Source organism: Bombus affinis, chromosome 5 (assembly GCF_024516045.1).
Source record: "Bombus affinis isolate iyBomAffi1 chromosome 5, iyBomAffi1.2, whole genome shotgun sequence".
NCBI lineage: Eukaryota > Metazoa > Arthropoda > Insecta > Hymenoptera > Apidae > Bombus > Bombus affinis.
The window spans coordinates 8,764,308-8,789,307 of record NC_066348.1 but is presented as its reverse complement, the minus strand read 5'-3'; the positions used below and the strand labels follow the sequence as shown (position 1 = coordinate 8,789,307).

General features: G+C 33.0%; 2 protein-coding genes and 1 long non-coding RNA gene across 5 annotated transcripts in view; 2 read left to right on the top strand and 1 right to left on the bottom strand.

Annotated features, from left to right (window-relative positions):
• LOC126916077 (proton-coupled amino acid transporter-like protein CG1139) overlaps window positions 1–3,220 on the top strand; it is a 39,607-nt gene extending 36,387 nt beyond the window's left edge. The window contains exon 8 of the mRNA XM_050721450.1: window positions 1,568–3,220. Within this exon, the coding sequence (XP_050577407.1) occupies window positions 1,568–1,812 (245 nt within the window). The 3' untranslated portion in view covers window positions 1,813–3,220. The remainder of the gene's footprint in view (window positions 1–1,567) is intronic.
• On the bottom strand, window positions 65–9,062 carry LOC126916102 (uncharacterized). The gene is made up of 3 exons (XR_007710419.1): window positions 8,862–9,062; window positions 5,246–5,393; window positions 65–1,822 (listed from the first exon to the last, which is right to left on the bottom strand). It is a non-coding gene; the product is annotated as an uncharacterized LOC126916102 (long non-coding RNA).
• Window positions 5,393–25,000, top strand: part of LOC126916079 (proton-coupled amino acid transporter-like protein CG1139) — a 26,906-nt gene continuing 7,298 nt past the window's right edge. The window contains exons 1-10 of one of the 3 annotated variants that reach the window (XM_050721458.1): window positions 5,393–5,666; window positions 5,730–6,279; window positions 14,246–14,335; window positions 19,022–19,116; window positions 19,362–19,478; window positions 20,101–20,373; window positions 22,140–22,224; window positions 22,619–22,891; window positions 24,352–24,530; window positions 24,616–24,785. In XM_050721458.1, the coding sequence (XP_050577415.1) occupies window positions 19,055–19,116; window positions 19,362–19,478; window positions 20,101–20,373; window positions 22,140–22,224; window positions 22,619–22,891; window positions 24,352–24,530; window positions 24,616–24,785 (1,159 nt within the window). In that variant the 5' untranslated portion in view covers window positions 5,393–5,666; window positions 5,730–6,279; window positions 14,246–14,335; window positions 19,022–19,054. Of the gene's footprint in view, window positions 5,667–5,729; window positions 6,280–9,118; window positions 9,270–9,433; window positions 9,529–14,245; window positions 14,336–19,021; window positions 19,117–19,361; window positions 19,479–20,100; window positions 20,374–22,139; window positions 22,225–22,618; window positions 22,892–24,351; window positions 24,531–24,615; window positions 24,786–25,000 lie in introns of those variants that run through there. The other 2 variants (XM_050721457.1, XM_050721459.1) reach the window with 2 other exon arrangements.

Here is a 25,000-nt window from a genome sequence, read left to right as displayed (position 1 = left end):
CGTCAATGCGTCAATAGCCTTCATGCGATTAGCCTACGGAAAGGTTTTGAATTGTTGATGAGAATATACTTTCGTAAAGGATTTTTGATTTTTGATAGTGATTAATAGATACATAGTTTCGTTCTGCTTCTGGTCGTTTGGCTTGTTAGTACTTGGTTATTATTATATTTATAATTGATTGGTTTTGTTATATTTTGAGTTTTAGTTTGGAATATGATTAAGTGAGAATTTAATTAATTGTAGAGTGAATTGATTACAATTTATTGGAATTGAGGATTAATTAGAATTGGAAATTTAAGTTGGTGTAGTTCTTGAATGTACAGCTTTCTGTAGTTATTCCACGAATTTTCCTTTTAATAATAGAGGAATGTGTTATATTTGATTCTATTTAAATGCTGAATTTGTTCTTCTAATAAGTAAAGAAACATTTCTCTTTGAAGGGAACTTGATTTTTAACCCTAATTTATGTGACGTAGTTTTGCCTCTATCTGTGTAATCTATTGATCATTAACTTTGTTATTTTAGCTGGAAGAATTGATATGGAAGTAATTGATTTTATATCTTTTCCTGGCTTTAATTGTACAGGCTTACACGCGTTTAATTCAAACTGGTTAAAACTAACTGTTCCACAAATATACATAACTGCTTTAGATTCTCCCTGACCTGTGACTTGGTCTCTTCTAACTCGGAGTAATTATTCCAGAGGCTTAATCGAATCTAAATCTAACTCGCTGAAAGTCTTGTTTGCCTCTTACTTGCTTCTGATAATTCAAATTCCCTGCAGAACAGAGTTTTATTTAGAAACTGAAACGATTAGCTAAATGCAAAACTAAAACTTTATTTGTTATTCTATCTTTACACGATCCGAGTATAATAAAATTTCCTAACAATTCAATTCTAATAAAAATGAGATCATCAATCTGTTAATTTTACACAATAATTACTCTGACCGAGTACACTAAAACTTTAATCATACTTTATCCCACCCTGTCGTTAATTAACCGATTAGATGTTTCTACAAAATTTTCTAAATAATAAAAATAATGTTATCGACCTCTTAACTTCACAAAACAATTACTCCAATCATATCAATAACTTTAATTATCCCTACTCCCATCGTAATGCTGATTAATCGTCTAAAGTCTCTCTACAAAGTCCTCTAAACGACAAACATAATCTTATCGATCCTCTCACTCCACAAAATAATTAGTCTGATCATATTAAAACTTGGATTACCCCTACTCCCATTGTAATCTTGATTAATCGACTAAAATTGTTCTACAAATTCTTCTGAACGATAAAAATAATCTTATCGATCCTTTCACTCCACAAAATAATTAGTCTGATCATACTAAAACTGTACTCATCCTCTCTCCAATCCTAACTTTATCTAATCGCTTCTCTACAAATTTCCCTAAATAATAAATTGTAAAAGGACATCAAAGTTACAATCCCTTTGTCCATCTCAACTTTGACTAATCGCTTGCTATACCTGTACAAATTTTTTCCAAACGATAATAGTAAGAAGAATTAATGCTATAATCTCTTTTCCTTTCGTATATTTCAGTCCTGTTAGCCGTGGCGATTCCGCAACTAGATCTGTTTATATCCCTGTTCGGTGCTCTGTGTCTCTCTGGTTTGGGCCTGGCATTCCCCGCTCTCATTCAAATCTGCACATTCTGGCATGTGCACGATCGCACAGGAAAGGCGATAATGATAGCAAAGAACATGTCGCTGGTACTTTTCGCGGTCCTTGGTCTCATAGTTGGAACCTATACGAGTCTCCGTGACATCATCAAGACCTTCTCTTGAACTGTGCGCCCTGGAAATGGTACAGTAACAGGTCGGTAAGGAGTACATTAGGAAAGAAGAATGAGAAAACGTGGTAGAACGTAGCGGAAGAAGAAAAGAATTAATGGAAGAATCTTTGAAGATAGAGTGACGGGAGAAAAGAAAAGCAAAAACTATGGCCAATGTGATAAGTTAGCTGTTTAATAAAACCAGCAGCTCGATTGGGCTGCGTATAAGATCATCTAATACTAATTTTAAGATCTTCCATTTTGTTGATGGAGAAGATGTATTTTCTGATGTATTTTTTAGAAATATGCGTTGATCGCGTGAATAGAAAATAAGCGAGGAAGATTGAAAAAGGTCGACGCCTGGCGTGTCTGATTTAATGGTACAAGCGTGCTTGAAATGCGGTTTATTATAAAATATGGTTGTGAATGGTATCGCCTGACAAGGAACTGTTTCTCTCTTTTTTTTTTTTTTTTTTTTTTTATCGTTTCCAAGCCGCCGTGTCTTCTCTGACAGCATGGCGGATGGAATTTCAATCGAACAGTGATATTTTGATACTTGGTCGGTTAGATCGCGAGAAAAAATAAAGACGTTTATTTATGAACGTGGAGGCAGATTGAGCTGCATAGTTCGACCTTTAACTATTTAACGTGCATGTAGATTAATCATGACGTGCTGTTCGTAACTTAAAGTAAAACAGAATGATTAATATCTCGCAATTTTTTTTAACTCTGTTGCAAGTCTTGAATATTTATTTACTGACGAACGAAAGTACAGTGCTGGCCATAAATACTTGGACACTTCAAGATATTAACTTGTTTTATTTTTCGATTATTTTACTACAAATCTGTTACTTCATTTAAATCCATTTTTTTTTCAATTAGAATTGCTTTATGCAGCAAAATTCTAAACGAGGTAGGATTTGTTAGAGTCTTATAATAATTGTAACGAGTAGGTGTCTTAATATTATGCCTGGCAGTGTACGTATATACGTACGATACAAATACATTTTTATACGTATGATGAGCAAAAGTATTGGCACTGACCAGCTTATCTTGTAAGCTTTTGTGAAAAGATTTGTAAAAAAAAAAAAAAAAAAAAATAAAAGAAAAAAATTCACAGAGACATAAGAACAGTTATAAATTTCTGCTACGAGTAACTGTCGTAAAGAACTGAAACCTCTGCTCGATTCAGTCTTTTTATCACTTCTGGATTATGTGCTTGCAGAACGTTATTATTTTCACAAATTTCTGGGATCGATTTTTGTATCAGTTTTACAGTAATTGATGCTTAATGTTTCAATATGAACAGTTTATTTACTATTTTATTATTATTTACTACGTTTATTACACAGCTGTTTAACGATAAGAGACTTGATATATTTAAACTATAGACCTGAAAGTTATTTTACAAAAAAAAAGAATCGTAAATTTTACATTACAACAGTAAAAGTGCTTTTATATTTTGTTCGAACTTAATATATTTTGTAACGTTAAAGAAATATTTGATCGGAGATAACGTAAAGAATGCAGCAGGGTTAAGCATAAGTCCATCAGCTTGTCGATTGTTGTTCTAAAAGAGAAATTCATAAATAATATTTTCATTGTTACGTCGAATTCAAACGACTGAATAACACATCTTGCGTAAGGTGTGAGGCGTTTGCGCGTTAAGTGGTTAAGAATTATCTGATGATTAACGCGATTATGATCGAGTAAATGTGTTCTAACCGCTATGATTCTCGTCTAAGCTTAAGATTGATAACCGAAAAATGAAATGTGTTCATCGACGATGATGAGATAGCTCCGCTTGAAACATCATTTCATTTTTTATTCGAGAAACATTCATTTCTCTAAAACAAGCGACTAGCCTTGCTAGCGAAATTCATGTTTTTCTCTTTGTAGAAATATCATTTCGCGATTGATATCGTGTTCTCGACAAAGAAATCACGGTGCAAATTGTTTCTAGGGATAATTGGCAACTAATTAACCGAAACAAAGAATGATATTTCGTTGGATTTTCGATACGGACGATGTATGTAAAATAAAATTTATGAATATCGTGGATTAGATCACGGAATTTGATACAGACGATTTATGTAAGATAAGAAACGAAACAGATGATGATCGCGAAAGAACAAAATCCCTCGGTTTTTAAGTACAACGTAACTATATTATTTATTAATTGTATTAAGGTAAAGTAAATTTAAAACACGTATGTCTTTTTTTTATATTAATAAAGCGAGGCTGTACTTGTTACGCCTTGCTCGATCAATTAATAAATTAATGTCGAAGATTATGATCGATTATTGTGTGGATTATAAAATGGATCCCTTTTTGTTTTTGAAATCTCTATTTTATTGCTGAGAATATTATCAGTTGTAGCCATGAATAAATTTGTTGTGACTAGTTACAAGTTGTGACTGTTTATTTTATGAAAATACACCAACAATCCTTAAACTATTTCCAAAGTTCCCATATAAAATCTACAATATATAGATTACGTATCTACGAATCTAACTCAACATGTACATACGAGTGCGTATAGCCCAGCTACAGCTTGGAACAACGTAATGAATATTCAAGGATACAAACCATTTCCCCCACCACACACTCCCCCTTCAATATACATATTCCTAATTTCAGGAAAAATTACAAATTATTATTTTCGTTACGGTAGTTTCATGTAAAATATTTATTTGCCAAGATTCCTTTAGCGTGACTAACTTTTGTTGATGCAATCCTTTTAACTTAATTTCAAATGAACTTCCCAAGTAGAGACACACAAAACAGAATAAAACTTATACCCCAGTTTTCAGAATATATCAGATGTTTCAAAAAGTAGTACTATTACTGGAAATGAGATAGAACAAAAGTTTTTAACAGAAGCTTCCATTATTCACATAACACGGCTTACCCTACTTTAAATATAGAACTTTATACATTTCTTTTATAAAAGAACTTAGGAACAGGGAAATTTGAAAGATTCTCCTGAAGTATTATTCTACGAATTTCTTTGAAATTTACATAATAGAACTTACTCTAATTCAAATATAAAAATATGTTAGACGCAGAAAAATTGGACCAAAACTCCGGATCTTTTTAGGTAAAAGATTTCTTCTTTGATCTAAAAGTTGTTACAAAAAGCTTTCTGTAAAAACTTTTACAAAAAATCTCAATAATTTCTGTTGACATCTAACAAACTATTACTTAAAAAACAAAAAAAAAAAAAAGAAAAAAAAAAGGATACGACAGAAACTTTCTATTACACCGTACTTATACAAAGTAAAATGATGCAAAGCTGGGCCTTAGAGGGAATCAAAATTGTCCAGGATTATAGGACAGGGTACAGTGGGGAAAGTTGACGGTGGTGGGTTTCAGCGCAGACGCCATGAGATTTTATTCCAGCAAAGGGCGTATGGATCGCTACTGGGGTGGCTGCCCCCACATACCTGCAAGCGAACCTGGTGCGGACAGTTTCTCGTCACACGTGTGCACGCGACCCCATGTCGATAAGACATTCGTCCGGATGTGTGCGGTCAGCACACGCATCCTCGTGTTTTACATCGGCGGCTTAGCACGAGGCAACAGTTATTTTCCCTGAAAAAAGACCGTCTAACATAAGTTTTGTCAGATTGGTTATTTCAGTGATGAATTCGAAGTTTAAACGTGGATTTGTGTGTGATAATCTGTGAATGACTTTGGATAAATGGTTGAAAGTATCTGAAATAGAAGCTGGAACTAAGCTAAACCTAATGCAACGCTAATTCACGGTGCATTAAGTTATGGTTATCTGTAATTATTGAATACTTTTGAATTATGGTTGAAGGTATCTGGAATATAAGCCAGAGTTAAGTTAAATTTAATTAGAAGGTAATTTATGGTGCGTCCAATTAAGCCTGCGTGTGGTAATCATTGGATGATTTTGAATTATAGGACAATTATAGCATCTGGAATATAAGCTAGAATTAAATTGATCCAAAGCTACGTTGTGGAGTGTCAAGACGAAGTTGGTGCTTGTGCGTGAAAATTAACAATTGTTAATGCAAAGTTAATTCAAATATGAGTGAAATGTAGCTCTTTGAGCGGTAAATTGGATAAGTTAAAATTGAATTTGCTATGTAAAAAGTCCTAAACGCGTTAAGAGGAAAGAGACCTAATTGAAATTTAGTCCTTCGAGTAGCAAAGTTGCAATGGTGAGCCGTTTATTCTTACCGCCATAAAAGTAACGCAGTTGGACTGCGGGGATTAATGGAAAGAGTGTGAACGAGGACATTTTATGAGACGCTGATTGACGTGGTTCGATCGTAACACTTTTCGATTTTAGTTCAATGTTCGGGGGTTGGTAGGTTACGTAACGTGCAGCTATAGAAGGGTCGTCGATGGTGCAGAAGTGATACACTTTCAGCGTAACCCTGAATCCTATTTCTTCTTCTTGGAAATTATAACATCGACTTTCTTTCTTCGTGTGACGAGGGGATGAAAAGTGAGTGTTATTTAAAGATTCTTTTTGTATTGACGCTACTCAACTGCTGGTCTTTGATGCGTGCTTCAATATGTCAGAGATAAGCGACTATAATTTGAGTGATATGATAGAAATAATCAGGTATAGAATATAATATAATAATAATAATATGATCAAGAAAAATAATATGTAATAATAGTCCTATTTTAATAGAATTAATTTTACTAGAAATATTTGTATATTTTTATTAATCGTAAAATAAACGATCTAGAACTCGTAGAAATGATGAAATTGGTAGTTGTTTGTTAGTGAAGGGAATCTTTGTTCCTTGTAAATATTAGTTCCTAAATTCTATGATATAATTTTGAAAATATTGCTGAATATCGTAGTATTATTTTGAGGCCTGATCGAAGTACCTTGTTGCTTTTTGGCATCAGCTCTGCTTTACCTTTCTTTGTTAATTTAGCTCTATCAAATTACACGAAACATATGTGACTACCCTTTTAATAAACTTTGTGTTATTTTATTAAAATCACAAGTGACTCATTGTATCTTTTCTATCTATACTATTCCATTAAAGTACATTATTGTAAAAATTGCAATATTATCATTTTTTCTACTTTTTTCTCTTTTGCTGTTTTATCAAATTATTTTCTCTTATATTTTATATCATTTTTCCCCCAAAACACGTAACCAGGAATTACAAACTTTCTCTTTTCTAAAGTACAAATTATATTTAAAGACACTTGCCGTTGTAGAATTCACATTTAAATATATTTCATAAAAAGAAACGCTGCTTTCATCAAAATACCAAATATCCATTTAATAAAAACAAAGTTGCCCGATTTCTGCAATTTCTCCTTAATCTTAAGAACTACAAACGAACTAATGATTATTAATAATGCAGAGGAAATCATAGTGGGTCGAGTGACCGAGTAATACCTCAGCATATACGTATACACACCTTCTACGATCAATATATCCCCTTTGAACTCGTAGGCTGATCCGTGCATCATACTGTGCTCAATTTCTTTATCGTTTATCCATGCGAATAACCGCAACGACGGCAAGCTGTCTCGTATCACTATTGTTATCGATCATGGATAAATATCAGAGGCAGCAGCTCTATCAACGAGCTTACTAATAATACTGTATTAATGTTATTCTTGCACTTTGTAAGACAGATATCTTCTGCTTGTGCAAATTCATATCTTTATGAACACAATTTACATTTATAATTTAATTATGTATTCGTGTTATTTTGATGATCGTTATTAAATATTAATTAGTATCAAAATTGAGCTGTAGGTACTTAAAGTTTGGGTTTATATGATTTTAAGAAATTTAATGTTTCTTTTTATTCTATGTTTAAATTTATCTCGTAGTTTATATTTTACAATGTAAAGAAGGTCAGGGGTTGAGAACGTAGTTTAGAAGATGATAAACTTGCGTAGGCGTGGAACGTACAATGTAGAAATTTATCTGGTAATTTATATCTTGCAATATTTATAATTTATATTTCATTATAATTTAATTATATTTAATTTATACTTAAAATTTGTGTTTATATGATTTTAAGAAATTTAATGTTTCTTTTTATTTTATGTTTAAATTTATATAGTAATTTATATCTTACAAATTAAAGAAGGTCAGGGGTTGAAAACGTAGTTTAGAAGATGACAAACTTGCGTAGGCGTGGAACGTACAATGTAGAAATTTATCTGGTAATTTATATTTTACAATTTAAAGAAGATCAGGGGTTGAAAACGTAGTTTAGAAGATGATAAACTTGCGTAGGCGTGGAACGTACAATGTAGAAATTTATCTGGTAATTTATATTTTACAATTTAAAGAAGATCAGGAGTTGAAAACATAGTTTAGAAGATGATAGACTCGCGTAGGCGAGAAACGTACAATGTAGAAAATTAAAAAAATGGTTTGATATGCTTATTAACCTTGATTAATGGTAACCTTTAGTTCTTTTGGCGCTCGTACGACTGTGATCCCCTTTGTGGGTCAATCGATGTGTTCTCCTCCAAACTTGACGCTAATAGGTACATACAATTTATATGATTCAGATGGCCAAATGGGGTCGTTTGGCCTTCTTTTATAGGCATCCTTGAAAATCCAAGAAGAAACCATGTTTGCGTGAGCTATATTACTCCCTGGTGATGTCGGAAAGTGTTCAGGAAAGAAGAATTCAACTTCCAAGACCTAGAAACTTCACCTCACATCAAATTCGAATTTCTAATATCAAGTCAAAACTTCCTCGCAAACGAAATTCCCAAAATCCACTATGCGTTTCAGTTTTCCCAAACTTTAACTCTCAAAAATTCTGAGCTTCAATTTTAATTCCAATTACCAATTTCCAAATTCTCTGGGTCTCCAGAATCCCCAAAATTCCCACGCAAACTTCATCTCAATTAACTTCAATTCCTAAACCTTGAAATTCCTTGGATCTCCAAGATCTCCAACATTTCCAAATAAACTTTGCCTCAGTTACAATTGCAATTCTCAGATGTTCAAATTCCCTGGATCTCTAAAATTTCCAAGATCTCCAAAGAAAAAAAAAAAAAAAAAAAAGAAAAGAAGAAAAATCTCACCTTGATTCCAATTCTAATTCCATTTCCCAGATCTGCAAATTCTCTGGATCTCCAGAATCCCCAAAATTCCAAATTCGACACCTTTCTCTCCGGCCTGAGAGCTCTCTGTGCTAGAGCAAATGACAAACTGCTGATCTCTGCTCATCGTGAAACGCGTCTGAAATCCATCTGCTCCCCGTGGTTGCACCGAAGGCGTAGTATCTAACTCTCGTCACGTGACGATGGAGTTCGCTCGCGGTTTGTCGCGTTGGAAATTGAAATGTTCCGCGGTTTAACGCAGCCCAGTCGCTAGACATCCTCTGGACCGTCCACATTAGCGTTAGGAGATCCATCGTGACGAAGAGATCGCGTACACCGTCTGGCGGCTCGATTTTTCGTTTTTCCCCCGCTGCGGATGTGTTTAATCTGGTGAGTCTAGACGAACAGAGTTCTCCGTCATTGTCCACCCTTAACGAACGTGTTCCTTCTTTGCTACGCTAATTTGCTTCTTCTTTGTTAGGTCTTACGAGTACTCGTTTATCCCTTCCCTTTCTTCCTTCGTAGTTTCGGTTAGTCTTCTAGAGTCGTGGTTTGTGTATTACATTTTAGGGATTGTGAAGAGAGATTTTTGCAAGTTTCGTAGCAAGATCGTGGCCTCTGAACAGCGTTGAATTGCGAATTAACGAAGGTTAAGGTTTGGAAATTTAAAAATTAGGATATTTGGAAGTTCGTGAATTTGTAGTTTGGAAATTCGTGAGCTCGCGAGTTTGAAACTTGAGAATTTGCAAGTTTGGTATCTGAATGTTTGGGTGCTCGTAAATTGAAAAATTGAAGACTTCCGAACTTGGGAATTTGAAGTTTGTAAATTATGAAGTCGAAAATTCGACAGCTAGCAAATTGGAAATTTCTATATTTGTGAATTCCAAGTTCAAATATTCGGGTTCAAATATTTGTTAATTTAGAAAATTGGAAACTTAAAAATTTGAAAATGTCTTAATGTAAATAGAAAAAGGAAGAGATATCATTTCTTTATATTTTTCCAACGATTGAAGAATTTTGTTAAACACTGAATTCATCATCTAAGAACAAAGCCATTGAATTGCAAACACTGTTTAATTGGATTCTTTCAATAAATTTTGTATGCACTTGTGCGTTAGTCATTGTTTGAAACAATTTGAGTGGTGCACAATTTGAGAAGACTAGAATTTTTAATCTCTTGGTATGAGATTAAAGGTCGTTGGAATTTTTGTTAATAGAGTTAGGTCTGTTGCTTCATTTCGCTTCTAATATTATAAATTGATCGTATAAAACAAATTGTATAGTAAGAATAGGAATACTGTACAAAGGGTCAGAGGAAAGATTCGCTGATATTAAATTGAATCTTGAATAGAACAGTGTATCGATAGCATCGTACAATGACAGAGAATTAGTAGAGTGAAATACATGTACGAATATAGACTGTGTTAGCACCCTAATAAAAACGCTATAAGCCGTAATTGATTGGTGAAATACGAACTTGTATCAAGTTAAGTTAAGCTAAACTCTCTTTCTTCTCTTTTTCTTTTTATAACTTGTTATACAGAAAAAAAAAATATATATATACACACACATATGTATATATATATATTACAATTTACTGTGAACAAATAAAAAATGAGTATGAATTCTATATTTTTAGAATCTACCTTCCAGCGTTCAATTTTTATTTTAATTTAATACGAAAAGTATGAAAAATGAAGAGCGTAAATTCATATATTGATATTAATTGTAAAATTAAATTTCTTTGTAATTTCTTGCAATCTTCTATTTTCTATATGCTCATTCCGTTTCAATGAAATCGTCAATTTTTATAAATTTGTTATTTTAATTTACTGCTCATAGATAAAAGATAAGACAGAATCGTAAATATAATATTTGTTGTAAATTCTGAATAATTTTCAGAGTCGTTCTTCCAAATATGACTTTCATGTGAATACTCGTGATTTTAACCGTGATACGATTATTTTAATCGATTATTCTAATCGATTATTTTGTGAAAGATAATCGGTCGTCGATATGATGACGCCAATTGGAATAGACAAATGGTTAAACTATTGCATAACGGTCGTCTCTCTCAGTCTCTCCTTGTCTCCCCCCACCCCTGTCTCCTCGATTGTAATATCCTTACTTTATTACATTTAGGACGAAGAACAGGAGTCGATTGATAATAGAGAAATCTTGTTCCGGATTTAAGTTAATTATTTGGATGGAGCAAAATGTTGAAGAAACAATTAAATTATTCGTGTAATTTCCTACTTCCATTTACTTTCAACAAAATATTCAACATACAGTATTATTCAACTCACAATTATTTATCATAGGACGAAGAACAGGAGTCGATTAATAATAGAGAAATCTTATTTTAGATTTAAGTTAATTATTAATTTCTTTGGATGTAACAAAATGTTGAAGAAACAATTAAATTATTCGTGTAATTTCCTACTTCCATTTACTTTCAACAAAATATTCAACATACAATATTATTCAACTTACAATTATTTATCATAGGACGAAGAACAGGAGTCGATTAAGAATAGGGGAATCTTATTCCGGATTTAAGTTAATTATTTGGATGTAACAAAATGTTGAAGAAACAATTAAATTATTCGTGTAATTTCCTACTTCCATTTATTCTCGACAAAATATTCAAATACAGTATTATTCAACTCACAATTATTTACCATCGTAATTATCTAATAATGATTTCAACTATCGTATCGCATGCACTTCTGGTTATATAGATGTCAATAATTGTAAACTATATATCGTTATTTATATAAAATACAATAGATCAGAATATTTATATCAAATCAAAAGATATTGAATTTGCACAATAAAAATTTTTCTACAAAATTCTTCTCGTACCTGTATATTCTTCCAAAATTAATAGAAATTTTCTGTATCGCTCAAGATATCTAAATTGAAACTTCATAGACCAATTTCTCTATGTGAAAACGAATATGACAAAATATCGCTCGGTCAAACATACTTAAACGATCACGAAGCTTGTCAAAATTTCCAACCGAGTTAGAAAAACCGGAAGCGGAACGAAGGGAAAAATTATAATACGACTTTGGAAGTGTGTCCTTACAAAGGAATTGGTTGAACAATAATTTCAGAAGCAAATTATCTAATAACAATGCGTTTTTGTCTAATAACAATGATTGTGGAATTTTCACGTAATAATTATCGGATGGCAGGTGGTTCGGTTATCAGGTGGTACAACTCTTGAGTTCTAAAATTAGCTAACGCGTAAATATATTCCCAGTGACATTGTTTCGGTGCCGAGCGTTCATGAGCCGGTTGACGTGTTCCCCTAATGTACTCTGAGGAAGTAAGAATTAGGAGATCGATTACTATACTTAAGCCGCGTCGAACGCAGTGCGACGCGAGGGCGTCGCTCAAGTAGTCAAAGGTGACGCCATTTTCTATCTCTTGCTCTACCGAAATTTGCAAATCGAAACTTTCTTTCCAAAACGCTGTAATCTATGAAACATTGAATTATAATATTACCATAATACATTATTTTTGCATTTATCTACTTATAATATATTATAGTTATGTTCTTCTTTCTTCTATAAACTTGTTATTGCGTAATGTTCTCTGCAATACAATGAAGAGAAACAGATGTGGTTTTATTTAAAAAGCTCATAGTTACGCGATGACTACGATTCAGTATGAAAACAAACTAATTTAATTCAATATTATAATTAGTATGCAACAGATATGATAGAAATATGAAAAAGAAACCACCCGAAAATAAAATTTCTCGTTCGTGGTGTGTATTTCACTTTTGAAACTATTTAGACCATGACATAGATATTTTTTATGTTATAAAAACAATGACGGTATTTAGGTGGCCTCTTTTAGCTGAGGCAGTTCGCATAATATACGAAATGTCTGGCACGTGTATCATTCGCTCGATATATAGAAGCAATGTTTCTTTTTTCAAGAAAATGTCAATGTTTCTTTGACAAAAGATAGATTGTAATATCTGCAAGTGAGAGACATCGATACATAAGTACAAGTGTATAAAGTATGTAACAATGTAGCTTAGATGTATTTTCAAGATTCTTAGTTGTATTATTTGTCGTGCATACGGTGCATATTGAGCTTGGTCGACAGCTTTGGTTGATATATGGCAGCAAATGGTTAACAATCATAATAGTTATAATAAGGTGTGTATCTTTATAAAAAGGAAGATATTTTTTCCTGTTCTATTTATTTTATTCCCGAAGATCGGTCAATATTTTCTGGCATTGAATTACGTATGACATTTTTAGCATGGACAAATATTTGAGCCAAAGTATACTGTTCGAAATACGCACTTCGAGAACCAAGATTCTAGAGAACGGAATGAATCTTGACCTACATCTTAGGTGAAAGAAATGATCTATCTTTTTTTCTGTACGAATGTAAGAAAGTAAGTGGTTCGAGCGAGTGGTATTATTTATTTTCCTAGTTTGAGCTGTGAGCGCCACGATGAAAGTTAGCTCGCGAAGTACACGCAGCAAATTGAGAATATTAAACGAGAAAGAAAGAAAATACAGGGTGTGCCATAACACGTGGAACCTGCTTCAGAAGTAAACACGAGACACAAGAACAATGAAAATGTTCGCGCGAATATGTGCCCCGTCTGACCTTGTTCCAAACTTTTAGCCATCTTTGTGTTTCAACAATCCTCAATTGCTTACCTTTATGAGAGGCCCTCGAAATGGCCTTCCTCGGCTTTGTATCATTTGACATGCGCCTGGAAATTTTGAAAGTCAAGCATTTGTGGATTTGTTTCAACACAAACGTGGCTCTAACTTCGAAACAAAGTTAAATAGGGCACACGTTCGTGTGAACGTTTCTGTGAGCGACGAATGTATAATGAGCGCACGAGTTTTTATTAGTTCGAGTAATCTGTGCAACAACGATTGACTGTGGATGAATTGTACGTAGATGTGATCTTTTTCGTAAGGAGGAAGTTCGAGATTTGAAACCCGAGGAAGTTTAATTGCGCTTAATGCGAACACTCGACGTAATTGCAAGGAATTGGGCATGAATAAATTATGGGGATATTTGCATGAGTTTTGAGCGATACTTAGATCGTTACAACGGCAGCAAGAATATTGTATCGTTTTGAATATTTTGTTACAGTAATGGCATTTACAGTTTAAATTACAATTTTCAACTAGAGGCAGAATCAACTCGTTGTTGGTAACAAATTACTGAATCTACGATTGAATAGTAAACTTGTTACTTGCAACTTTATTAATTTACTTCAGGGGAATTTAATTATTGTGTATGAAAAGATCGTAATAAGTAAACTTGTAATCGAATTCATAACGTCATTTAGTTCTAACAAGTTTCACGTTTTATAGGAGAAGTCAGCGACAAGGAAGCAAGGAAGTCAGTAAACATAGACGACAGAATTTTTTAAGAAAGAAGCAACCTTATTTCCGGCGTAACAGGTGAGCGCGATCAAGTTCACAATTTGGTACTAATTACTGTGATAGAGAAAATATTCTTACTTTATTTTTGTATTTTCTATACAAAAATTCCGGTTTCATATTTACATACCTGGTATATTATATTATTCGTTCATTTATTGTAAGAAATTATGATAAGTAGAGTAGGAATCCTTATGTACTTTTCGAAAACTTAAATGTAGAATTAGAAACACTCAAAATAACTACAGCACATAGTGTATTATACCTTTTATTGCTTTTTCGTAAAAATAACGTTCATAAAAAGAAGAACTTGCAAAAATATTCACAGTTTAGTAATTGCACTCTGAAGCTCAGCCTATTAGATTCTAAATATAATTAATTAGCACATAAAATATTACACGTAATAGGAAACTATTGAACTTTCATTGTATCGAACTTAATTTTCTGAAAAATGGAGCATCAAATGACAAAATTCTATTTCACGATTACGATTTAATTTTTCGTGCTAAATCGCCTTTTTTAATATATTACTAATTATGCGATTGCTAATTACGAGCTGTTACGTGATATACGCTTGTAGCTTAGTTTAATTCATCGGAATATTTTTCGATATGGACATTCAAAGATCAACTATATATATATATATATACTACATATATATTTTATTAATTTTTGCCTGCTGGTTGCAAAATGAAATTGATTGACGTACATTTCTCATTCACACTCCCATCCAACCTGAATACAGACTAGCGTTCAAAGCTTAACTATTAATAGTCCTGGGTCTTCTGAAAATTTATTTCACCGTTCTGTTTTACGATTTTGACTTAATTCTTCACGTAGAATCATCCTTGTTAAAATTACTGCTAATTATATAGTGCTATTTATGGCACGTACATACATCGTTCCTAGCTTAGTTCATTGGAAGTTTTTCGGTATGAACGTTCAAAGGTTGAGTATTAATGGTCGGAACACAATGTCAATGACCAAATGAAATTGTTAACCAGCCGGTCGTGGCTGCAACATCGGGCTAAACGCCGCTTTGTACGCGATAATAAGCACCACTGACACAGATAAATGAGCGCCGAATTTAACTTGTCGCATTGAACCAGGCTATGTCAACGATTCGTTCCGCGTGTGAAGCCGGTGTAAGTAAAGCTGCGTTGCTTATGCATTTTATTGGTTTTAATCAACGTTTTAAGTAATAGGAATGCATAAATTGATGATAAAATAATAATTATAAATTTAAAGATATAAAATTTCTATCGCATTCTTATGGAATTATAGAAGTCGTAACGGGGTTGAAATTTCTTATTGCTTTTTTTGTATAATTGTCATTTATTATAGTTCTTATTAACACATGTTCGCAATTTCGTAGGTTTTAATTTATTAAGCATTCGAAAGTAAAAATATTATTGATTTAGTAGAAATTTCAAACCGAGGATTTTTAATTTATTAAGAATCTAATTGTACATTTACTGAGAAAATTTCGTCATAATAAAATAGACGAATTATCACATATTTGTATAGTTTTAATAGATTTTCTGACGTCTTAGTATTAATCAAGATATACATATTAACAAGAATTTTCAATCTTTTAACAAACTCGGTTTGTAAAGCAATCAGTCGATTGTTCAACAATTTGTAGAAATCGAAATGTTTGTATTTACCGTCGTTAGATGATCATTTCAAATGAGCTGATTATTGCTAGAATTTTAGCTAAATATCAAAGATATAGAAATTGTTAAACGATATGCTCCATTCTGCGTAACAAGAGGATTAAATGCGATATTTAAATAAATTAAATTCAACTCGATTGGAAAGTCTATCTCACATACCGATCGCTCTTTATGCAGGTAGTTGGAATTAGAGCCGTAGATTTGATAGTTGATTAAGTAACTAATTTGGCAGTTCTACTAGTTTCTGGTCTGATTAGTTTGAATATTTCTGACGTTGAAAAGTTACATAAATTTTTCAGACGAAGGTAGCCGATAGTAATTACAATTTTTCTAAAAAAGCAGATGATAAAAATTAAACTAAAGTCAGTCAAACTAGAAGAAAATTTAATAACTATGAAAGGAGTTACTACGTTTGAATTTTCAAGTCTCAATTTTATTTCCTTTCAACGAAGAAAATTCTACTATAAAATTCAAATGAGAAATCGCATATATTTAAGATTCTTTCATATTTTCCTCCAACTTAAGAGACTCTTTAACGATTGTATCGGATACAATCCGAGGGACGACCGTTCATTCTGATTTTAACACGCCATTGTGTTTCCACGATTGATCATTATTCAATCAAAGGGAAATCGTGCACCGGTTCAAGCATTCTAGCCTCTATTCTGTACGCTTCATACGATAATTAGATAATGATTTCCTTATTTCTGCATGTTTTCGCGTTTCGAAGAATCAGTTCAGCGTTACGACGACACAGACTCTGCTTGCACGAATCTAATTGCTTTGATTTTACAATATTTTCAAGCTTTTTCAATTGAACGACTTCGAACATATCCTTCAAATCTTTATATGTAATGTATAGAACAAAAATATATAAAATTTCCTATGTAATATGTAAAACATATGTAACATAATTTAATTGTTCTTATAACTTCATTATGCTTCTAAGTGAGCTATGCTATCGTTTTCAATAAAAATGTCCTATTTAGCATTTCTTCGTATTTTTCAAGACGCGTTTAAATATTAAAAGTTGCTCGTGTTTCCTATCTGTCTTTTAAATAAAATTATATCATTGTTTATTTTCATATAAATTTTATTTCTAATTTAGAAACCAGTTCGATTAATGTAAATTGACGTAAACCCATACGAGTTTTTCTTTTCCCCTTTAAGTAACGTTAAATTACACGAAATAATGGGTAAATATTTTAAATTCAACGCAGAAGAATATTTTATTGCGATAGATGTCAGTGATACAGCAGAAAGGAGGGTTAAGTTAACGCAAGACTACGATAAATTATTTGCAACAAGTGAAACAGAAAGTGTATGTTCTTCAAATTGTAAATGATTACCAGCGATGGTTTTCTTATTAATTATAAAAAGGAAACTTTAATCTGGAAGTGACGTTTATAAACAGACAAAATTAAAAATAAAGGATTAATTTATTTTCCATTAAACCATCTTCTTTTCTATTACACGTTATTTATCAGATATCATCGGAATAGTTTGCAAGAATTGTGCAGTTTCGTGATTCTTCAAGAAATTTCCTGAATCTTTAAAAAATAATCCTTTGACCAAAAACGCGATTAAGGTACATTTGAATTTTCAAAATTTATACAATTTCTTCCAGATCTTCTTCCCACTTCTTTTCTTCTTCTTTTTTTTGAGAAACGTTCGTTGCACGAAGAAAAGCAATAGAAGATAAAAGCTGTTTCTTGTCCAGATCTACAACTTTTGTCCGACGTGTTTTTTAACATGATCGATAACTTAGAAGATACTCGAACGAAATCGACTTTATGTGCATTTAAATAACTGTTTCTAATGTTCATGGGACCAGGGCACGATGGGTTGTCGCGAAAGAAACATTGAGAAAAGATTTTCATCCAATGTAAATAAGAGCCATCCTCTGTAAGCTGTACACATCGAAAAATTCTGTGCAATCGCGTAGAAAACCTTTTGATATTGGTCTGAGACGACGCTCGTGCCGAACGTGGATCAATTGTCCGCGTAGCAAACGGCGAAGTGAGAACGCGCGGTTGCTATATAACCTTCAGTAAGTTAACTACACATTTGACCTCAATGCAATAATTAAGAGCAATCAGTTCGCGAAAGAATGTGCTAAAGCTACGCGCATCGTCCGCGGATCCGAACAGATTCGCGATGATGAATTGCCATTTTTATCGCATGTAAATATGTACGTCGTCTTGTTCCATATCGGCAAATTGATTAGGAGCTTTAGTGAAGCAGATCTGGGTCGTACCTTTTATCCTGACGCGTTTCATGTATCATTTTCCGTGAACAGGATGCTGATCCTGTATCTTATCGTTTATTTGTTGCGTATCAAAATTTGATACAAAGATTCACGTAACAAGAAAGAAGTATTTTCCCGGTGATACAGTGCGACGGTGTATAATTTAATAATAAAAATAAAAAAAATTAATGAAACTATAATGAAATCAGCATGAATCGCAAAATACTTCGGCATTAAAATTTCAAAAATTTCAGAAACTGAAGTTAACGACTCGTATGAAAATACTATTATTATTGATACAATATACGACGATAAGTAGAAATAACAAAATGTAGACAAACACACAACCATAACATGTAAATGATTTGTTTATACGTAATCATTAACGACGATCATGCTTCGTGGAATTTCTATTTCGTCGTTTATTAACAACAACCTACTTAAGGGGATAAAATACAGGATACTCTTTATCCAAATTAGCTCAGCTAAATATCGTATCGGTCCTTTAAAATTTACCATTATCTATGCCATTTTTGAGCAATGAACGAACTTATAAAGTTTCATTATACATATACATATACTTGAAAGTGTTTTGTATAATATATACATACAAAATTTCTAAAAGAAAAATAGAGAAACTTCTCAAGTCAATGTGTCCAGAAATAACCAACTGACCTTTACAGATTGTAGCTTTTAATTCTGACAACTATCGTTTCTTTTCATCTATTTCTATATACGTTTGATTTAATAAAATTTTCCGTGATTTTTCTGTGAAAAATTTAGGAGCGGCACGAGAGACTAATCGACAAAGAGAAAATGGAGAACGCAAAGGAGGAGACGATAAACATGCAGCTGATCGGTTCCGAGAGTCCGTACAAGTACGTCTGATTCTACTTCAATGTTTCCGTACCAAAAACCTAGAAGAATTTATTCCAATTGACAATAATATGTATTGCAAAAGTGCATGATATTTTCACGTTATTCGGTGTCTCTTCTCTATTCCTTTTAATTCAATTGTGTGCTATGAAAACAGTATTTAAAATTCGCGATATGTAACGTTTGAAAATTCGATAAATAAAAGTACGGGGACGTGGATTGCATTTGCGAATTGATACGGTTGCAGAGTTAATAATGAAATCGCCGGAAGTGGTATAAATGCATCGGAAGTCCCAATATCGCCGACCACAAGCCCAGAAGATTACGACCCTCACAAACATCGAAATAGGCCAAATCCGACATCGTGAGTATTTCAAATATTTGCCAATAGTTTTATCAAATGTGTACTTTGTACAGGAATTTCGAGGAAGATACACCTTTTTAATTCAAACACAATTTCCAAACATTTCAGAACAAAATAGACTACCTTATATTTCGTATATGTATCAATGATTTAGTCATAATTTAGTATCTTTAAATATTCATAATATGCGACCTTCTCATATCGTATCAAACGCATTCAAACCTGATTCAACATTGTCAAGCACACTACTAAGTGAAAATTCCAACAAATTCCATCTCTTTCAAGTTAATAACCACGCTAAGAAATTACATTCACAGCATTTCGAGTTTCCAATTGCTTACATTTACCACTTGGTTTTTCCAAAATTAACTTTTAACGAGGTAACCTGCCTCTCTTCAGAACAAAAAATACACCCTTTCCATCTTAAATTTATTTCAACGCAGACTTCAAGCAAGTGACAACTCAAATTCAAATAATTCATAATTCATATTTGGTGATGTATTGGTTCGGTTAGATTTGTTTGACGATGTTGAATTAGTTTGACAAATTTTGTCCTAAAAAAAAAAGACCAAATACAAAATTGGTAATATCGCATCCTTTGGATTCTTTTTTAAATTTTTAGGAACGCGGAGACTTTGATACATTTATTAAAAGGAAGCCTGGGCACCGGAATACTCGCGATGCCAAACGCGTTCTGCAACAGCGGCCTCGTGACTGGTGTTATATCCACAGTGATCATAGGGGTGTTGTGCACTTATTGTTTGCACGTACTAGTGAAAGCTCAGTACAGACTGTGTAAACGGTTAAGAGTTCCTATATTGAGTTATCCACTGAGTATGAAGCACGCTCTAGACCAAGGGCCTTGGTGTGTCCGATGGTTCGCACCCTACGCGCCGTAAGTACCCACATTAGTTTCACTCACGTGTGCAGACACTCATACATATACTCATTCACTCATATACATAAGGCATAGTTATCATTTACGAATCTTCTTCATCATCTAACTTCTAACCTTTCAAAATTTCGTTTGTCAACGTTGGAGTTGCCAATTGACGAATAAAGTACGCAACTTATACCAAAGAAATCGAAACGAAAAATATACAATGGGGGGTAAATGTATAGGTATATGGGAATAAATATATAAATGAGAAGAACAGTTTTTAATATAGGAAATATCATTTGTGTGTTTCTAAAAATGCACCGAAAATGTTGGAAATTTTTATGAAAAAGCAAAAACCGATTACTTTGTTCCGGTCTTTATAGCGTTAAGAAACAAGTTTCCATTCGATGCGACAAATTTTTAGCCGGTTCCATAGAGATGAGAATTGATATTCGCTTAGGTTGCTGAATGAATTAATACGAGGTGTGGATTCTCATTTACGATCCACTGATTGCTACAGATTAACATTTCAATTAGAAAATGTCATTGATTTCATGTTTTTGGTATTTGCATTTGTTAATCGAATTTAGGATAACAAAACGGATTAATTGTTTCAAGAATTTTCTAAGGGTAGTTACCCGGTATAATTCTTCAAAAATTGTGAAGATTCTTTTTGGCCGGCTCAACAAAATTGTGTTTCGAAATAGGAAAGAGAATTTGATATGAGTCTCGTGGTCCGACGCGTGGTCTTTGTCTGATCATAACCGATCGATTCTACTTGCTGCGTATTCCGTGCAGTTTTAGGGAACCTCGAACGATTGAATAATTATAAATCAAAGGAATTTATTGCAGTATTGACGTATTTTGGAAAAGACAACTCTGCAAACTGTACTTTTCTTTGTGTGTCTAACGGCCGAACAGGTAAAATTTAAATTTATCAAAAATCAATTTAAAAGATTTCTCGAAGTAAATAACGAACTTTGTTTCATTCTATAATATATATATTCTTTATTTTTTTAAATGTATTATGTGTACAAACAAGAAAGGAGATTGTTTTACAAAAGACTTCGAATAGGGTAATTCCATGCTTCAGGAATTTAAAATTCCTTTCTCGCTCGCATGCAAAATTAATTCTTTCCATTTTTCATATAATGATCGACATCTCTATAATACACACTATAATTTCAGTGAATTCGTACTAATATTATTATAATATACTGATATTATATACAGATATCCCCCGCATAAAACACGGTATTCTAACAACACGAACTCGTTCTAACACGGTTTAAGAATCGGCGAAATTGTAGAAAAGGGAACGTAATGAAAATTTTGTCAGATGTTTCTTAATCGAGCAATCGTGGTGTATTGTCTGAGATTTTTGTACGGAATTTCTGAACATTGAAATTTTTTATCAATTTTTAGTTCTTCGAGTATTAAACTTTTGCACAAAACATTTTTTTTTCGCTACACGGAAGCTTTTTTCATAAAGATAAATAGTATTAGAATGTAATAAGTTGAGTCAATTATTGATAGCTTTAACACTTTTCGCAAAAGATGGCATTTTTTCGATATCTTATTACCGTGTTATACGCGGGATATCTGTGATATTAATACATCGCATCAACAATGTATAGTCGTCATTATTAATCTGCAATCGAGGAAAAAGAAAGAATTCTTCCTTCACTCATAAGCACACGAAGCACGCACAAAATCATCTCATCAAGCGGCACGACAATCTTTTTTCAACTATAACATGAAAGTTGCTATTATATTTGCAGAGGACTCGTAGACGGGTTCATGATTGTGTATCAATTGGGAATATGCTGCGTTTATATCGTATTTGTAGCGTCGAATATCAAGCAGGTAAATAGCTGGTGCCATAGATCAACTCTGCTCGCCAAAACGATGGCGGAGTAGCAATTTATAAATCCTTCCTCTTAGAAAATAAGAAGCTAGATAACGAAAAGAAGAAGAATAAAAATCCCAGAAACAAGGAAAAATACCGACCAACCAACCAAACAACGAACCAGCGTATAATAAAACAAAAAAGAAAAAAAAAGAAACAGTTAAAATTTAATCTCTAGAATTAAATAATCGAATAATATATTCACGTAAATGTAATTTATCGTGATGTAAATGAAAGAGTTAATTAATAAGAAAAAGAAAGGAAAAATGGAAAAAGATAATTCTTTGATTGGCATAACCGTTCGAAATTCATTGATATCCTTGTCTTTCGTTCTTCTGTTGATAAATGTAGGTGGCAGACCAGTACTGGGAACCTTTGGATGTTAAAACCCATATGCTGATTTTATTGCTACCGCTGATTTTGATCAATTACGTTAGGAACCTCAAATTACTGGCACCGTTCTCCACCTTGGCGAACGCAATCACGTTCGTTGGACTGGCCATGATCCTAGTGTACATGTTTGACGATCTACCGTCGATCAGCGAAAGAGAAATGTTCGGTACGCTGAAAAATTTCTCACTCTACTTCGGCACCACGTTATTCGCTCTGGAAGCTGTCGGTGTGGTAAGTTTAATTCGCGTTTCGTTTCTCCCTTCCCTCTGTCTTTTTCATTGTTTCATTGCTTTTGCGTATAACGTTTAGTTTAAATTCACTTTTGTCTGACTCATTTTTAAGTCTTCCTTTTTTGTTGTCTGCCGGATGTTCTAAGTTTTGATCGTTTCTACACGTAAAATTGAATTTTTCGAATGTACGATTTTTATTTTGCTTTTTCGTTAGCTTCCTTTTTTTTTAGTTTATTTTCTTGAAAGTTACGAAGTGGACGTTAACTAATTCTTTTTAACCGATATCGTAAAGAATTTAGTTTGAAATGGAATAGTAATCTGCAAAATTCTATAGAATTTTTTGAACTATATAAAATTCCTTATGGAATCTTTAATTTTATAGTTTCCTTGTTATCGTAAATCACGCTATAATTTACTGAATAATTCAACTATAAACAATTTACAAACCTTTTCCTAAATCGACATTAAAAAATTCCACAATTAAGTGAAGCTATTTTCCTCGAAATCTCTTCTTTCGATCTTCAGTTTCTCAAATCGTAGAACAGAAAGATCGTTTTAAAAATCCTAAGCATTAAATGATCATTCATAGAAACACGTACACGTGATCGAAAGAAACGTGAATAGAATATTTTCTACTACGACGAAGACACGCAATTTAGAACAATATATCGCTCGACGCGTGGCTTTTTCAATTTTACCATACGTACCCTCGATCGATCTATCATTTGGCCTCGTCGATCATTCCCTGTGACTGTTGGGCAGAAACGAGTAGCCAGCGCTTAGAATAGATCAACGGCGCCGCTATATCGTTAATAAACAAATAACTGGCCACTTACGGAACAACTTTGAGATTGTCGTGATCAGATCATCAGTGCGTCAATGCAATCCCTGCTGTTATTTCTCAGATGTTCTCAGCCGCTAGCGAGGATCACAGTGATTCTCAGATTCCATCCGACACATTCACATCGTTTTTAATCACAAAAATGCAGACTACGAGGATTATGAAAATTTAGTTACCAAGATTATGAACACTCGCTTATGAAAATTAAGGAAGTTCGCTTATGAATGTTACGAAAATGCGGACCATTTCATTTAATTAAAACATTAATTTAATTTAATCAACATTTCCTTGCAAATAATTCATGGTGTATGAATACCGTGAATTCATTTATGATCTAACGTTGACTAGGAGTTGTTTGGAGATATTTTTCAAGAAATAATGTACGATTAAGTGCTATTTAAATAATTTAGATATAAAAAAGCACGCGCTAATGAAAAGTCGTTTTAAAAAAGAATGATAATTCCAAAGGATCCCTGTTTAACTTTTGAATACTGTAATAAGAACAAAATAAACTGAATGTGTATTGTTCAAATAACTGTGACACCATTAATAGAGTATTTTCAAAGTTAGAATTTTTCTTAAAAGAGAACAACCACGTAAAAGATACTTTTCCATTGCAGATAATCGCACTGGAGAACAATATGAAGACTCCACAATATTTCGGAGGATATTGTGGCGTTTTGAACATAGGAATGACGGTGATCGTAGCCCTGTATATTCTTATAGGGTTTTTCGGTTATATAAAATACGGATCTAGCGCTAGTGGTAGCGTTACTTTTAATCTACCTGCGGATGAAGTGTAAGTGAATTTTGTTTTACTTTACCTTTCGTGAAACTACTATTTTTTTTAAAGTTAACATGATATTTGATTTTGATTCTTACAGAATGGCGCAAAGTATCAAAATAATGTTCGCGATCGCAATTTTTATCACGCACGCCCTTCAAGGATACGTTCCAGTTGATATTATCTGGAACACTTATCTCGATCAAAAGATACAGAAGAGGAAAATCTTCTGGGAGTACGTCTGTCGGACTGTTATCACTTTAGCCACGTGTAAGTTTACTAAAGGAATTCCGGTGTTCGAGTTTTGATCGCTGATACTTTCACTAATTAGTTTACAGTATTAGTAATGTAGTATCTAAATGGGTCTTAGAGGAAAAGGACAAGTAATGATGTTTTGATTTAATTAATAATATTCGAAGCAACGAAATGATCACAATGCTGTCGTACGTCTTATTTTCATACGCGGCTTTCGACTTCCCGATTCA